Source organism: Hypanus sabinus, unplaced genomic scaffold, assembly GCF_030144855.1.
Source record: "Hypanus sabinus isolate sHypSab1 unplaced genomic scaffold, sHypSab1.hap1 scaffold_238, whole genome shotgun sequence".
Classification (NCBI taxonomy): Eukaryota; Metazoa; Chordata; class Chondrichthyes; order Myliobatiformes; family Dasyatidae; genus Hypanus; species Hypanus sabinus.
In genome coordinates, this window is record NW_026780497.1 from 452183 (window position 1) to 469659 (window position 17477).

Genomic DNA, 17477 nt, shown 5'->3' on the forward strand with positions numbered 1-17477 from the left:
CGCATTTTTGTACTAAATATATTAACTATTTTTACCAAGATTTTCTTGATTTATAGTTTGAATTGTTATGTATTGCAAAGTACTGCTGCCGCCGAACAACACATTTCACAACAAATGCCACTGAGATTAAACATCATTGTAGTTCTAATTTTGCATATTTAGCGATTTGCATCTGAGATCCGGGGCTATATAATTATTGATATGGAAGATCCGTTTACGAAATAATCTACGCCCGTGAAAGCTGTCAGGTTCCAGAAGGGAAAGCAAGTTGCCTTTCTCCTACTTGGTAACCTTCCCAATTGGATATTTCTCAGTAGTTTGTGTTCACCCGCTACAACATTCACTTTATTCTTTGCGTTCCAGTTTACTTCTGACCCATGTTTAGAAAAGACTTTCCTCAGAGCCCTCTATAGTATCAATTCCTTTGCACAATTTTATTGTCTAAACACGTCTCGCAGGGTGAGAATGCTGTCCCGTGTTGATTATTTCCACCGCCGGATATGATGAAGAAAATGTTGATTATGATTTATCTAGTGCATAAGTTTATGGAACACACGTAGAGTTTGAAACATTATCGGCGCGGAGGCTAAAGTTGAAATGAGTAACGTGTCTACAACAAATTGCATTACTGCGATCTTCAGTCACTTTGTTCCGTCGTCGATCTGTAAAAGCATGATCAATCTATTGTTATTCATTTGATATAATTTCAGAACTCGTCCGTCGTGGTTTATCTATATAGAAACAACAACAGATGCATTTTGGCAAATTACAATCTATTGGCATCATAATACCCCAAATGAGTTGCACCTTCAAGTAAAAGCCACAATAGCATATAGGTTGTATCCTACTTCAGAGATTAGTGGCGAAGCTGCAGGACAGCAGCATCTGGAATAATTTTCTAACGGTGTTGCTAGTTACATTGTCAATTTGGGTCGTTTTGCCATTGCAGTCCACGCAGTTAACAACGAAAGAAGTAATGTACAGAAAACAGCATTACACTTAGCTTATCACTTTCATCTGGATAATCGAACATCAGCTGGCTGTAGGGATCACAAAAGGAGAGGATAATTCTCCAACTAAATTCTGTGCACAGAGGTGAAATTTAAAATATTGGTGCCTTTGGAAGGCATTTCAGTCAGTGACCAGGATACGTTGTGACATAATCACTGTGGTCAGATTTATGACTCCAGAGACAACAACATCATTAGCATGGTCAACGATGGTCGGGGAATAGCAATGACGTCAGCAGATTGGCCAGTTCTCAGATCATCATCTCTGTACAATGGGCTGAGGTCCTACATCAGTGAGAGTGATGTTGTCATTGAAGCAATGACAACATTAGTGTGAGCAGTGGCCTGTTTTGAAAGTACAGAATATTTTGCTTATTGAAATCAAGAACCAGTAATCGGAACCGTAATCGTAATTCCGCTGTCCTCTAGTTCCATTCTAGGGAGTGACTGTCCAAGAGGTTGGAGAGATGTGTCTGATAGTGATTAGCGGAGACTTCGGTCCGATTCATCAAGGCTGTGTTTCACATCCTGCCCCTTTTGCAGAGACCTCTTCATTGGAATATTTATTCCTATTAGAGCAAAAATATTGATTATTGCAAACTCTTTATAATAATGTATGTTATTTTATTTCATACACGTGTGGCGTATTCCATATTTCTGCATGTGCTGAACTAGAACGGGATAACTACATTTATTTCTGACTGTAATTAAACTGATTTGTAACGTTCAGTAATTCTGTCTGTTGTTGTACACGGCCTGGTTGAAGCAACGCGAACCTGAATATTTATTTGCAGCATTCCCCACAATATTGCGTGTTTGAATGAGTTAAACGTTTTTACATGCATTCTGTATTTGTTATCAACTATAATTACTATATTAATGACAGCTCCGAAAATCTTAAAATAATACATCTCATAAAGCTGTGAGTGAGGTGGACTCCAAATTCTTACGTTCCCCGGGGTGTTCCATTACCTGCACCACTGAATACAAGCTGCACCTCATCTCAGACTTTACGTTATCTATCCACTTATCCACTGACCAATGTCCAGAATTATTTTTCTGCAAATAGACCAAATAAAAGAGATGCAGGGCGCTCCTTTCCTCCACTGTCCTGCAGGTCACACTTGAACGTGGTTAACCCACTACTCCCATCAAGTTCACATGCGGTCATGGAGGGTGCTGGAGGATGGCCGTATGAGCAGCTGGTACATACCACACGTCATGGTTACGCGATCATTGAATGCAGACGGCAATTATTGCTGGGGTCCTCGAACACAGAGGCAATTTATTGCCGATTTGCTCATTGACATTACAGATTAAAGTGCGATTATATGTGAGGTTGTGCAGGAGATTGTCGAGAGATGACAACCTGTACCAAAGGAACGTGCATTTCAACGGAATCCAAAGTGTCTAATGTTCTTTGCGGCCAGGTAGGCTGGAGTTTTCGTGTGGGTTTAAACAAAATTGCATTCAAGAAGATGAGTCGTAATGTAAAAGGAGGACAAAACAGAAATGAGTGAATACTGGACTGAAGGCCTTATATTTGAATGCACGTACTATCCCGGATATGGTTGAAGAAATTCTAGCACTGTTGCATATTGGCATACGTGTATACGGTGTTTGTAAGAATCATTGAATTCTTTCTGAAAGAAGGTTATAGCTAGGAGCTTAATGTCAATGATACACATTGGAGCCAAAGGCCAGGCAAGAAGTTATTTTGGGCGGTGTCACTCTGATGGTTAAAAATGTAATCCTATCATTACAAAGCCTTAAAAACTTTGAATCAGGGCGAATGAAGCTAAGGAAGTGTAAGCGTTAAAGACTTTGATGTGAGTTGGATACAGACCATCCAAACAAGAGTAAGGATGTGGACTAGAAATTACAAAATGAGAAAGAAGATGTCTACCAAAAGGGCAATTTATTGAGGGGCTTTGGTGAAAATGATCACAATGTGTTCCAATTTAATCTGAAATTTGAGAAACAGGTGCTGAAGTGGAATGCATCAGAAGTACAGTAGAGTAGAGGGAATTACCAAGCCACTAGAGAGGAGCTGGTCAGAATTCATTGGAAAATAACACTGGCAGCTGTGACAGTAGAACAAAGTTGGCTGTAATTTTCGAAAGGAATTTGAAAGCATAGAATATATACTTCCGAAAGAAAAGATGAGTTTTAACGGCAAGATGATAAAACTGTGACGAAGAAGAGAAGTCAAAGCCAACGTAATAGGCATAGAGAAATAATGCAACAGAGGATGAATTTGTGCGAAGCCAGATGACAGGGACATTTTTAAATGCTAACAGAAGGCAACCGTTAAAAGTCATTAAGAATTTAGAGAATGAATAAGAAGTTATGCTCGCCAATAATACTGAAGAGGATGTCAAAGTTTTCTTTAGATGCAGAGGGTGTAAAAGAGAGGCGAGAGTGCATATTGGATGGCTGGAAAGCGATGATCGAGAGCTAGTAATGGGTGATAATGAAATGAAGGACAGACTAAATAAGTATTTTGCATAGAAGTGATATGATGGAAATTACAGGTGTCAGAGGTCATGAAGTGAAACAAACACTGTACACAATAATGTCAAAATCAGAGCTACTGAGCGATAATGTTCTGCATACCTACGAATACATATGCTGTCACATTACGAACACTACAGTGCAACCTGAACCGTCATGGCAGCAATCGTTCAGTAGTCACTTTATCATAGCAGCTCATTAGCTAGTGCATGGGTTATTACATTTTCAAATGTTGTGAAGATTTATTCGAAAGGAGAACATTATATATTGGATAGCCCATTCGGTGCATGATGCTTTGCCTTCCATGGCAGCAATTTATACTGCATGAAGGATTGCCCCTTATTGATAATGATCAGTTAGGCAGAGACGGTTTCTGTACTTACTGTATCAACTAAAACACAAGTCCGTTTACACAACTGAAAAGCTGTATATACTCCTACTTATTTTCCCAGACGCATTCTTCCCTCCCCCCCAGCAATAATGAGCTAAAGAATAGAAAATATAATGTATACGCTGGCCAGGTACCCTTCCTTGTCCCGAACTAATACCCATGTGGCAATCTGCGTTGCTTTACCTGAGGAGAGATGTTGCTCCTTTGCATTCGAAGCCTCTTTCTTCACATTGCACCATGTGTTCGGAGCCACGCAGCATTGCACAGATTTTCTACCTACATCACCTCACTTCTGCAGAGACATGTACCTTCCAGATTTAAATGGAAGATGCTCCCGTTATCCTTCTAGCTATGAACTTCACGGCTTTTTTTCAATCTCAAACATCACCATACGGAGTCACAGAATTGAAATTCTATTAAAATATTCATTAGTAGCATATCAGTAATGATAATTACATACTTGTACAGACTGACACAGGGGAAGGTGAAAATTTAATTCAGGCCCTGTCCATCGCCCTGTATAAATGGCGGTTGCGTCGTGTCCGAAATGTGGCATAGTACTTGACCAGCAGGAAGAAGATGAAGATAATATGCCACCAGCGGAATTCTGTTTCGTTTGCTCTGTCACAGAAGGAGGTTCACCTGCGACGCTGGTAAAATAAGTGCACAAATAACTAGATATATCTGCCGAATAGATATATCTGCCAGCCATGCTTCAATCGCCAGTGGTAATTACATTTTCCTGTGTCCGAAGCCTTTGTCCCCAACTCCACATCAACGTCCACCCAAAAAAAAAACAATAGTTGGAGTCCTTGACTCCGTGGTGAATCCTACCGAGTCTGCTTAAAGATGACTAAATTTGCACCCATACTTTTCTCAGGTTCTGCCTTGTAATTAATGATCCTCGTTGAAAGCTTTCTCTTTATCAAAGCTATGCATTGCCCTGACAGATATATTTGTACTGCAGAGAGCTGACAACGGTAAACGTTAACCTCTGTCTGAATGTCCCGTTATACTAATGTACTGGGTTTCAAAATGATGTTCTGACTTTTCATTTCTGATATCACTCATCCCTCACCAACGCTCACTCCACTTCTAACCATTCAATAACTGTACTGGACCAGCAACTAGAATAGTCGCTCGGCCACGCATTTTTGTGCTTATTGTGAAGTTGCTAAATATCATGGGTCAGGGAGTGATGACCCTGCCACGTAAGGTTAAAATCTCTTAGCAGCGTTGATTTGAATTTAGTTCAATAATTTTCATTGTATAATCTAGTCTCAGAAACACCGAAAAATCTCCTCGTAAAATTCCTCGAATGCGGCCAACTATAGTTTCGTTTGTGCGTTTTCGGCATTATCTTTCCCTCTCTCATCAGTCTACCTTTCTGTGATTACAACCCTGTATCATTTCTCAAGATTTGGAATTGGTTCTTGCCATTCCTCAGTCCACGAGCGTTAAGGAAAGCGAAACGTGTATTACTCGAAACCGATGAGCTTTATCAAGTACATTACGTATAAAACCACAATAAATACAAAATATAAACGCAATCCTATAAAATACAGTGCAGAAGTCACTCTTTAATGTGGTGGTAAATACATTAGATTAACTATATACATAGACTGATCGTACGTACACAACGGTTCAAAAGTGGGAAAATCTTACGTTCAAATAGTACTAGCAGAGTTATCTGCTGCAGCCATCAGTGCCGTCACCCAGCAAGGACAAATTCCCATCCGTCTGCTGAGTGACAGACCGAACAATACCCGGATATTCAGAAATCTGCCCACGTGCTTCCCAGGGTTCCTCGGGTCCTCCAAATTTCTTCACATTACACCATGTGTTCCGAGCCACGCAGCCTTGCGCAGATTTTCTGCCTACATCACCTCACTTCTGCAGAGACATGTACCTTCCAGATTTAAATGGAAGAGGCTCCCGTTATCCTTCTAGCTATGAACTTCACGGCTTTTTTTCAATCTGAAACATCACCATACGAAGTCATAGAATAGAACGTCTATTAAAATATTAATTAGCAGCACATCAGAAATGATAATTAAATACTTGTACAGAATGACAACGGGGAAGGTGAAAATTTAATTCAGCCCCTGTCCATCGTCCTGTATAAATGGCGGTTGCGTCGTGTCCGAAAAGTGGCATAGTACATGACCAGCAGGAAGAAGCCGCGAGTTCGAGTGACCGTGGATAAAGTGACGAAGAAACCATAAGACCAGCAAACGGAAGAGCAGATTTAGGATATGTAATACATCGAGTCTGCTCCGCCGTTCCATCAAGGCTAGTCCCGGAACACACTCAAAACCCATGGTCCTGCCTTTTCGCCATGTCTTTCGATACACTGACCAATCAGGAAACGAACCACTTCCGCTTGAAGTGTACCCACGTATTTGGCGGAATTGGCATTCGCCGCCGCTGCAGAGAATTTCACTACTCTGCGGCTATAAAAATGTACCCCTCAATTCTGAGGCTGTGTTCACTATATCTGAACACCACACCATAGGAGACATCCTCTCGATATCCATCTTATCGTGTCCTTTCTGCATACCAGACGTTTCAGTCAGACACTCCTCCACGTATTTTTCTACATTCCAGTGACTACGGTCGCAACGTTGCCAAACGCACTTCACATATTCACAACTTTATTCCCAGAACCGTCCTCGTGACACCCCTCTGGAATACGTCCAACGAGAATACATCCTTTCTGAGATATGCGGACCTAAACCAGTTAACAATACTTCAATTGTGACCTGACTGGTGACTTATAACGTCTTAGCATTATCTCCTTGCTCTGATATCCTGTTCCTCTTGATATACATTAGAGCATTTCATTTGCCTTCTTTACCACAGCCTTAATTTGTAAATTTAACTCCTGTACGAGGACTCCTAGGTCACTCCAGCTGTCTGATGTTTGTAAATTCACCCCATTTAGATAATAGTCCGCACCATTGTTCCTTTTACCAAAATACTTAACCTTACATTTTCCTACACTGTATTCCATTTGCTACTTTTTTGACCGTACTTCCAATTTGTCTAAGTCATTCTGCAATCGCATTATCCTCAGCACTTCGTAACACTCCAACTATATCGGTATCGTCTGCAAACATTGCCACAAAGCCAGCTATTCGATTATCTAAATCATGAACAAACAACGTAAAAATTTGCGGTCACCATACTGACCTCTGAGGAACACCACTAGTCACCGGCAGCCACTTCACTCACACCCGCTGCCTCCGGCCTGTCCGCTATTCCGATACCTGAGCCAGTAACATTGCTGCAACGCCGTAGGAAGCAGGCTCATGTGTGGCAGCTTCACAAATGCTTTCTGAAAGTCCAAGTAAATGGCATCCGCTGCTTCATTTCTTTGCTTTCTGTTTATCAATTCCTCGAAGAACTCTAACAGATTATTCAGACAAGATTTCCTTTTACATAAACAATTCTGACCTCGACTTATTGTACCATTACTTTCCAAGCTCCCCGAATCCGAATCCTTAATAATAGATTCCTACAGTTCCCCAAGCAGTGAGGTGAAGCTGTGGCCTGTAATTTCCTTTCTTTTGACTTTCTCTCCGCTTAAAGAGTGCATTGACATTTAAAATTCTCCAGTCCTCCGGGACCCTACCATAATCAAGTGTTTCCGGAGAGACCATGACCAGTGCACCGGTGAAGGCAAATGCAAAGTACCCACGAGGAAATCTGCAGATGCGGGAAATTCGAACGATACACTCAAAATGCTTGTGGAACACAGCAGGCCAGGCAGCATCTAAAAGGAAAGATACTAAGAGATTTGAAAAAAGGAGGGGGAGCGGGAAATGCGAAATGATAGGAGAAGACCGGAGGGGGTGGGATGAAGCTAAATGCTGGAAAGGTGATTGGCAAAAGTGATACAGAGCTGGAGAAGGTAAAGGATCATGGGACGTGAGGCCTAGTGTGAATGAAGGGGGGACGGGAGCACCAGAGGGAGATGGAGAACAGGCAGAGTGATGGGCAGAGAGACAGAAGAAAAACGAAACAACTAAATATGTCAGGGATGGGGTAAGAAGGGGTTGAGTGTCATTAGAGGAAGTTAGAGAAGTCAATGTTCATGTCATGTTCTTTACCAGCATGGTCCTGATAAAGAGGATAAAACACAACTTGATAACTTGATGAACGAGGACCAAGGGGAGTACGAGGAAGAACCTGAAAGAAATACAATTCCGAAAGGACTGAACTTCCTCCTTCTTTCTGGTCACTGACACAGCGAATGCGGAAACATGGAGAAATTCTCAGATAAAAGCACCGACTCGTAAACAAGGACAATTTTGCTGTGTTCTAGTATTCCAACTAAACATTTCAGTCGATGATGAATGGTGCGTGTTCTGTGAGGCTGTCAGTGCGTACAGCCCGGGTTTGGTGCGCACGCATGCATGTGTGCAGGTGAGTGCCTGTCATGAGGTGTGGAATTTGCAGCGTCTGTTTGTGTTGCGTTTATCTATGCCTGTGTATTGCAGTGTGGAGAGCGGGGGGATGGAGGGAGGGAGAGAGTGATAAGAAAGATAGCCGGAAACAAAGAAATATCAGTCTCTTTGACCAATGTTGTCTACAAGAATATGCAATTTCGCCTTTAAAACCCTGTCATCTCTGTCTATCACTCAGAAAAAAATAAAACTCTGACCTACGCCCTGCCCCAACTCCTCGAAAAAATGTTTATATCCCAGACATCACAAGCCTGCGAATCTATTTTCAGGAACCTAACGCATGCAATTGGATCCCAGGCTTTGACTCTTTTAACCTAAACCGACCTTGATCAGTTTACTGGCTGTGATGCAAGTTCGCCTGTATTTCCATACCTTCCGGTTCTTCTTCCTGGCCACTGTTAATGCGAACGCAGAGGCGCTTTTGTACTTACTGATGATGCCGGCTTCCTTCAGCTTCCACAGATGATACCGAATGTCGTCCTGCTCTTTAGGAGCCGGTTGCCGGGACCTTTCGCTGAACAGGGTGTCCTCGGTTATCCGGAGACGTGGGGAGTGCTCTTGGAAGAACCCACATCAGACTCGTCAAAGAAAATACACTTTCCAGACTCAAAATCTTCTTTCAATCTCCTGGTAGGGGGGAGTCACAAAAGCTGAATGACTAGGGAATCAACTATCCGCTTTTCGGTAAGGTTTTCTCCCTGGCCTGTCTCACAGAGACGTTAGACATTTCCGTAACCAGAAACAGAGGTGCCAAAGGCATCCCCCTCCTGAGTCTGCCGTTCCTCTCAGAAGTCTTCCTGACAATCACTGCCATCCCGTTCACCTGTTTAACCGAGGGCTTCTGCCGCATCCCATCTGGTAAGCATGACTCCTCTTCGTGGTCTTTTGGAGCATCCAAGAAGAGGAACTCGGCGTCAGGTATTCCGGGAAATTTGGGTTTTCCCGTCACTGTAGGAACAGTACTTCCCCAGACCGTAACATGACCCGTTGGGACTGAGTGCTTCACAGAATCCCCCGTTTATGCTCATCATCCTGCCCAGCAAGGCCACGCAATTCCTCAAAAGCAGCTCGGAACACAGGGTGATGGAGAATGTTTTCAGAAAGTTCTCTCCAACTTCCTCCTGAAGCATGTCCTGAAACCCACTGGGCTTCCTGTCGCGCCAAACACACTGTCTATCGCTTCCGTGTAGCTTGCAGAGGTAGCAAAGGGGTTCTGTGTCTGTACGATTCTCCCTCCGTCAGCAGCCGGCCCATTTAAAACTTTCAAACAATCGCTGTGTTTGATGTCATTAGAGCACTGTCACTCAACCGGCTTCTGATAGGTCTGCTCCGTCCAAGTCTCAGACTCCTCTTCCCCCTCGGGGGAGGTCTTCACTCTTGAGAACATACAAGATTTTATAGCTAGTACCCAAGGCATGTGTAATTATAGTCAGCTGACGACCCCTCCCTCCCTGCAGCATCCTTAACCACGTATCGGAAATAGTACCGGACGATTGTTTAACATAGGGTTAACCACACAACACACTCTATCAATGCTCAGGGCGATCACAAGTTATCGAAATAAATCGATCCCGGACAAGCCCCCTGGTTTCTTTAGCTTCCTAAGTATAGGGAATACCGTCTTCCATTCCGGAACAACTAGAGAGATTGAGACAGTCCCCCACATTAAACATCGGTTTGCGTAGATGCTATGTAATGTGCTACCTTGTTACAAATTAGTGGAACGAAATAGCAGACAGCACAGTACTTACAATTAAAGGAATTATATTTATGAATCTTAACTTAAAGGTCAGTAAATAAAGCGGAAAAAAAATAAAGTATTAAAACCAGTCAAATATTTACAAGTAGGAGCTCAGCGTGAACGACTCTGCACTCACGGACTGGTCCGTCGGTTGCGTGAAAGCTCATACCACCTTCCCAAAGTCGGTCGCAATCCATCTCGAATAATCCGGGTCGTATCCTACGATCGGTTTTCCCCAGCGTTTACTCTCTTCATGTCCCACCGAGAAAAAGCCTCAAGACGGACGCTGGAGTCCCTCAACAAAAATCTCCCCCCAGTTCTAGTATTGTATTTGGATGGCCCGGATTCCTCATCATCACTTACTTTCAACAATAAACCAAACAGTTTGGAAGCAGAAGAGGCTGCTCTTACAGAACTAATAAAGTAAATATATATAGCATAACATTAAAGATCTGAACCAGGGCATTACACCCTCTACTCAACCAAATAGTCACCGAGTTCTCTTTATTGAGAAATACGCCCAGAATGCTGGATGAATTCAGCATCTATGGAAAATGTACCGGGCCGAGACCTTTCATTAGGACTGGAGACAAAATATTTGGTGGCAGATTTAGTAGGTGGGGGAAAGGCAGGAAGAATCACAGGGAATATGTGAAATCAGGATGGGGACATTGGAGAGGTAAAAATCTGGGAGTTGATCGCTGAAAGTAGTGCAGGGTGGAGAAGGGGTGTCTAATAGGAGAGGACAGAATACCATTTAAGAAAGAAAAGGGGGAGAGGGAACCAGAGAGGAGTGACGGGCACTTGCGGAGATAAGTTTAGAGAGGTAAATGGGAATAGGAACTGCTGAAGACGGAGAACATTACTGGTAATTCGAGAAACTGACGTTCCTGCCATAAGGTGATGGTCCACCAAAATAACTGTGGCCTCATCCCGAGAGTAGAGAAGTCCATAGACAGACATGTCGGAATGGGAATGGTAGTGAAATTTAAGTGGGAGGTCTCGCTTTTTCTGATGGACGAAGCGTATGTTCTCGGTTAAGCAGTCTCCTAATAAACGTCGTGTCTCACCGATATACAGGAGGTCACACCAAAGCAGCAGATACAATCAATAACCACAACAGACTCACAACTGAAGTGTCGTCTCACCTGGAAGGACAGGTTGATGACCTAAATGTCAATCAGGGAGTATGTAGGGGCAGGTGTAGCAGTTGTTGAGCTTGCAAAGATAAGAGACAGGAGGGAGATTAGTGGCGAGGGGGGAATGGACAACGGAGTCTCATCTCTGTGGAAATCTAAGATTGTGGAGGGGGAAGGGAAGATGCGCATGGCGGTGTGATTCCGTTGGAGATGACTGAAGTTACGGATAATTATGTGCTGGACGCCGAGGCTGGAGGGATGGCCGGTGCGGACAAGTTGTTCCGGTCCTAGGTGGGGCAGCGGTAGGGTAGTGTGAGGGCAGACTTGCAGGAAATGGAATACATGCAGTTGAGGATGGCATTGATGCTGGAGGAAGGGAAGCCCATTTCTTTGAAGGAGAAGGACAGCTTCTTTGATCTGAACTGAAAAGCCTCATCCTGATAGCACTGGCCGAGGAGATGGGAGGAATTTAGTGAAAGCGGCTGGCATTTTCACAAGTAACAGAATGGGAGGCGGTATAGTCCAAGTAGCTGTGAGAGACGATGGATTTACAGTAGACAACGGTAGATATGATGTCTCTGGAAATAGAGACAGAGAAAGGGAAAAGGAAGAGAGGTATCGGAAATGGGCCAAGTAAATTTGAGGCCAGGGTCTAAGTTGGAGGCGAAGTTGATGACGATGAGCTCCGCATGCGTGCCGCAGACAGACCAATGCAGTAGTCGATGTAGCGCAGGACAGTTGGGGAGTAACACGAGTGTAGCTCGGAAGAGACACTGTTCCACGTAGCCGGCCAAGAGGAAGGCATACCTGAGATCCATGTGAGTGTCCATGCTACAATGGTATTCCCAGTGTGGGGGAGTGAATACTTCTATAGGCACTGCACTTGTTACCGGATAAGCCAGAATTGCAAATTCAATACATTTAATCGAAAATAATCTGTTGGGACTGGAGAACCAGTGTCATTCCTGCTGGTGATATCTGCGATAAGTCTTTAGTAGTATTGTTCAGCTGTCGGACGTGTTTAAACTCAGATATTGTCGTTATGTTAGTGATGCGACAGGATAAGGAGCAACGTTATTGTGAAGATCAAAAATATTACACCGAGATTTTCTGTCAGCCGTCAAGGTCATTCCCGATAATATTTCAATAACAAAAGTGAATGTCAATTGCCTAATATCTTCCTCAGTAAGTGTGGTCACTCGATGGGGCCCTTATCCCTAATTAACTCTCCTCTAAGCTCATGACGACTTTCAGAACAACTTTGTCCGCGGCCCCGATTATATCTTGGTCTGACAGGGATTATAAATGACATAATAGCAGATAATGTTTTTTTTCGATTGTAGCTGGATGGATAATCGACATTTTATTTTTCGCAAAGGAGCGGAGGCTGGAAATGAGGTGTGTTACCATTGTGGTCTCCGTTATTCTTCAATAGCCAGAGCCGGTGTGGAAATAATGTCTAGAGAATGGAGACAGGAATAGGGGAGAATTGTGGGCAACGAGGAGTAAACAATGGCGTCGTGTGCAGAACGATCTTCGGAGAAGGATGTAGGGGAGGGAAGGTCGTGCCTAGTGGTAGAGTCGCTATGGAGGTGATGGAAGTTACGTGACAATATTTTTTATGCAGAGACCACTGGCTTGTTGACTGAAGGCAAAGAAATCCAATCCCTTCTATTATTCTGGGTGGGATGGAGTGATGTTACCTGCAGGAAGAGCAACAGACATTGCTGAAGGCAGCATTGATCGGGCTGAAGGGAGCCTCCGTTTACTATAAAATATCTTGAGAGGAAATTCACATCCAAGAAAATGATAGAATGGAACAGCACTTGGGCGATTGTCCATGTGGCAGGTGGGATCCTCACTATAACTGTGGGATTCAGTAGCTAGGCTTTGTTAACGATGTCTTGAATGGTCTATCTCTGAAATTCGGGACCGAAAGTTTGAGAGACAAGAGCGGAGGAAAAATGGGACAGACTGATCTGAGGGCGTTCTGGAAAGTTGTAGGCAACGTAGATGAAATTGACAAGCTCAGCATGGGTGCAGGAAGCAGCATTAATTCAGTCTTCAATGGTTTGTAGTACCAATTCAGTCACCACTGTCGAGAATGAACGGGATGTTTCGGGAACACAGACGACCTCGGAAGAGTACAGCATTTGCAGATGGACCAATGCATCCGGGCAGTCAGAAGTACTGCACGGTGCAACTGTGGGGAAAAAATACTGAGACCTGTTGGGCAGAAATGGGAGGATGGGCTGGAGAATGAGGGAAGTGCATTGTGAACCTGCTATGTTATGGGCCCTTGAGAGGAGTGAATGGAAGAAGGACAACGCCGGTCCCAGAGGAACAGGAAGTCGCCACAATGTATGGGACATTAGTTGCATTCGGGGTAAGGAGGCATTGGGTGGATTGGGTGTCGGGAGACACCGCTAAGTCACCACTTCTTCACTACAAAGAGAGCGAGCGGAGATTTTACCACATTAGTTAGTTGCACCCTGAACTTGGTCTGTGTAAAGGCGTAAAGGGCCGTGTTTGTACAACAGCTCAGAAGCTGCAAAATGATGCCAAGTTCTCGCAGAGATTCGGGCGGAAGCACGAAATTGGTAAGATCGCATATCCGATCCCACGCAGAGAACACAGTGAAAGGTGCCCACAGCAGGATGAAATTGCCGGAGACGATCAGCAATAAAACGAGGGATTTCCTGCGTTTCTCCATCTCCGGGTCTCTGACACTCTGTCCGTTTCCGGGAACCCTGAGTCTCCTGCGAGTTCTGCTCGTAACCAAGACATGCCTGACGGTGAAAACATTCGTTACTAGAACCAGCAGAAATGGGAATACAGGGGTGAGGAAGTAATAGAATAAGTCAACCTCAGAAGTGAAATTCAAATAATAATCTCTCTTTTTACAAATGAATGGATTGATTGACCATGTGTATATCTCTGAGAGCCGCAAATACCAGTAAATATTCTTCAAACAGCTGATCGCAGTCACTGTCCCCAAAACAACACCCGCAGTTTTCCCGGTGCAATATTTTGTTTTCAGCTTCTGGCAACAAATGGCGACAAACCGATCAAAGGTGAACGTAACGGTGAACCAGACCGAACAGTCTGTGACGGTGTAAATCAGAGCAGCCTGGATATTACACACCTTGGGCATTGATAGGACGAAAACGAGGTATGGCGTGTACATAAGTGGAATCTTGCTCAATATCAGGTCCAGGATAAGGACCAGAATATCCGCCACTGCCATGGCAACCAGGTAGCAAGTGACAACTCTGGAGAGGCCGCACTTACCACGAGACAGGATGAATATGGTCACCGTGTTCACTGCGAACAAAATAAACAATCACAGTAAACACAGAAGACAGAGTTCTCTTAAAGCAAGTATATAATATGTACCAATGATAGAAATGAGTCTACTTGACAGAATAACATAATTGTAAATATTAGCGATCAATAAAACTAAACGGTTTTGCAAAGTAGTGGAAAATCAGTACAATCTGATCGATCGAATGTCGGCAGCGAAACAGACAGCGACAAACACAAATGAAGATGGCTGATGATTGGGAAATTCCGTCCGTGTTGGGGGAAAAGAGCTGAATGATGCATCTGCGGAATCTCTGAAAACTCATTTATTGTGAAATAAGTGACCTTGACACCTACCCGATTTAGCTGAAACGCAGATCCCCGTCCCTGATAGTTTCCCGGGGCGTCTGGATCAGCAAATGGGGTAGCAGACCAAAACCTTATTATTGCACGTCTACTCTTGTTTGGCGACGTCACCTTCAAGTCACACCGCGAGTCTCACGGTTTGCATCTTGTACATTCGCCTTTACAATTGAATGTCATTCATTGAAGTATCGATGATGCGTTATTTTTTCAGCAACAATGAAGGTGATTTGTCACCGACACACGTCATGATCACCGACAGGCTGCTGTGTGCAACGATTGTCTATAAGTGAACTCATCAGCAATTTAACCATTGCATCCGCAGCATTTACTAAGGCAGCCTGACCAAGCATGCGATCAGAAGCCATTCAACCATAATTGATAGGTTTCATCCCAACACTGTCTCTTGCCTTCACTCCGTAAACTTTGATATCCCTGTTAATTGCGTACCTATTAACTTTTGCTTAAAATACACCCAATCATTTGGCCTCAGCAACCATCCACGGCAATGAGATCCACAGACACATTGCCTCTGCCGATAGAAATTCCTCGGCAGCGCTGTTCCAAGTGGAATTCATCCATGTTGATTTTGCGCTGTCTGGCCCTAGACTCTCACACTGTTGGACGCATCCTCTGCACGACGGCTACATCTGAGACTTTCAGCTGCAGGTAAGCTTCCCCAGTCTTTCTGCCCTATTCCCATAAACTCCTGCTAATCCAGGCAATAGGCTATCAAACACGCTTCAAACATTAAATATTTTATTTCCTGATCTGGATCATCACAACTGACAGCACATATTTTCTTAGACAGGGATCATCAGAACAGTAAATTACCAAAGATAATAGGGTAATGATTTGCTTAATCAACAGCTGGGATGTGCGAGAGCAGCCTTAATTATTATTAGGAAAGGAAAACGTGACAAGAAAACGTGCGATTCAATGCTGTTTCATAAGTTATCTTTGGAAAGAGACTCACCGGGAAGAGCAATGATAGCGAGGACGGGGAAGAAAATCACTTGAATGGTGATAAACACACTCATCATTCGATAATCTACCGTTAGCCAATCATCCTCTGCCAAAATATATGGAACCATCCAGAAGGTATTTTTCTCATTTCTTGTTATATTCCAAGCTGTCCCTCCCGGTGTGTGATCCATGACAGAACCAGACAGTCTGTTCTTACTCCCCCTCTTGGTGCCGCTGCGGATCTCTGTCCTTGGCAGGAGAGGCTGCTCTCGCTGAAACTGGGGAACTGACTGAAAGGGACTCCTATTAATAAGAGATAGAACCTCCGCTGACGTCAGCAGCCTACCCTGAATTGACGCAATTTATTTTCCACGAAATGACAATAACAGTTAACCCTTGTTTTACCCAGCAGCTGAGGGAGATGTGTGTAGATCAGTTCTGCTATTATTACAAAAATTGGAATTACAAAAGAAAACAAATCACATGGTATTTCGGTAGCTTTAACTGTTTAAAGCAGAACAACATGTCCCTTCAATAAGAAATAAGTAGGTATTTTTTTTAGAAATCCGGTGTATGGAAAGAAGTAAATTAGTTAAAAGTCTGATATGAATCGGCTTTGGCGGGCGTAAAATGAGAAACTCAAAACGGTGGTGCTGAAACAGAGCTGCATGATCTTGGAACTTGGAACATAGAACGTAGAATAGTACAGCCCATTACAGGACTTCGGCCCACAATGTTGTGCCGACCCTCAAACCCTGCCTCCCATATAACCCCCCACCTTAAATTCCTCCATATACATGTCTAGCAGTCTCTTAAACTTCACTAGTGTTTCTGCCTTCACCACTGACTCAGGCTGTGCATTGCACGCACCAACCACTCTCAGAGTAAAAAAAAACTTCTTCTCATATCCCCCTTGAACTTCCCTCCCGTTGCCTCAAAGTCATGTCTACTTATACTGAGCAGTGGTGCCATGGGGAAGAGGTGCTGTCTATCCATTCTATCTATTACTCTTAATAACTTGTATAACTCTATCAAATCTCCTCCCATCCTCCTTCTCTCCAAAGAGCAAAGTCTTAGCTCCCTTAATCTCTGGTTATGATCCGTGCACACTAAACCAGGTAGCATCCTGGTAAATCTACTCTGTACCCTTTCCAATGCTTCTACATCCTTCCTATAGTGAGGCGACCAGAACTGGACACGGTGCTCCAAGTGTGGTCTATCCATTGTTTTGTAGAGCTGCATCATTACATCGCGACTCATAAACTCCATCCCTTGACTTATTAAAGCTAACACCGCATAAGTTTTTTTAACTAAGCTATCTACTTGTGAGGCAACTTTCAGGGATCTGTTGACATGTACCACCGAGATCCCTCTGCTCTTCCGCACTCCCAAATACTGTGTTTATTGCCACGGCGTTTGTCCATTTAAAGTGGACCACCTCACACTTCCCAGGGTTGAACTCCATCTGCCACTTCTCAGCCCACTTCTGCATCCTATCAATGTCTCTCTGCAATCTTTGACAATCCTCTACACTATCTACAATGCCACAAACCTTTGTGTTGCCTGCAAACTTGACAGCCC

At 43.7% G+C, this 17477-nt stretch overlaps 1 protein-coding gene across 2 annotated transcripts; it reads right to left on the reverse strand.

Moving 5' to 3' along the window:
* Positions 1-490: 490 nt before the first annotated feature.
* Positions 491-16147, reverse strand: LOC132387937 (probable G-protein coupled receptor 139). 2 transcript variants are annotated; one of them, XM_059960259.1, is made up of 3 exons: positions 15907-16147; positions 14556-14588; positions 491-662 (listed from the first exon to the last, which is right to left on the reverse strand). In XM_059960259.1, exons 1-3 carry the CDS (start codon positions 16085-16087, stop codon positions 544-546), a joined length of 333 nt encoding a protein of 110 aa, XP_059816242.1. In that variant the 5' UTR covers positions 16088-16147; the 3' UTR covers positions 491-543. The 2 variants fall into 2 exon arrangements, with proteins under 2 accessions (XP_059816242.1, XP_059816241.1); XM_059960258.1 differs by lacking the exon at positions 491-662 and having other exon boundaries at positions 13692-14588.
* Between the last annotated feature and the right edge of the window lie 1330 nt (positions 16148-17477).

What these genes read in the sequence shown, in the direction of transcription:
- LOC132387937 (XM_059960258.1), bottom strand. Translation starts at nt 16,087, where the DNA reads ATGGATCACACACCGGGAGGGACAGCTTGGAATATAACAAGAAATGAG. An exon ending in CGCTATCATTGCTCTTCCCG is followed by an intron (nt 14,589 to 15,906) that starts GTGAGTCTCTTT and finishes TTTTGTTCGCAG; the next exon opens with TGAACACGGTGACCATATTC.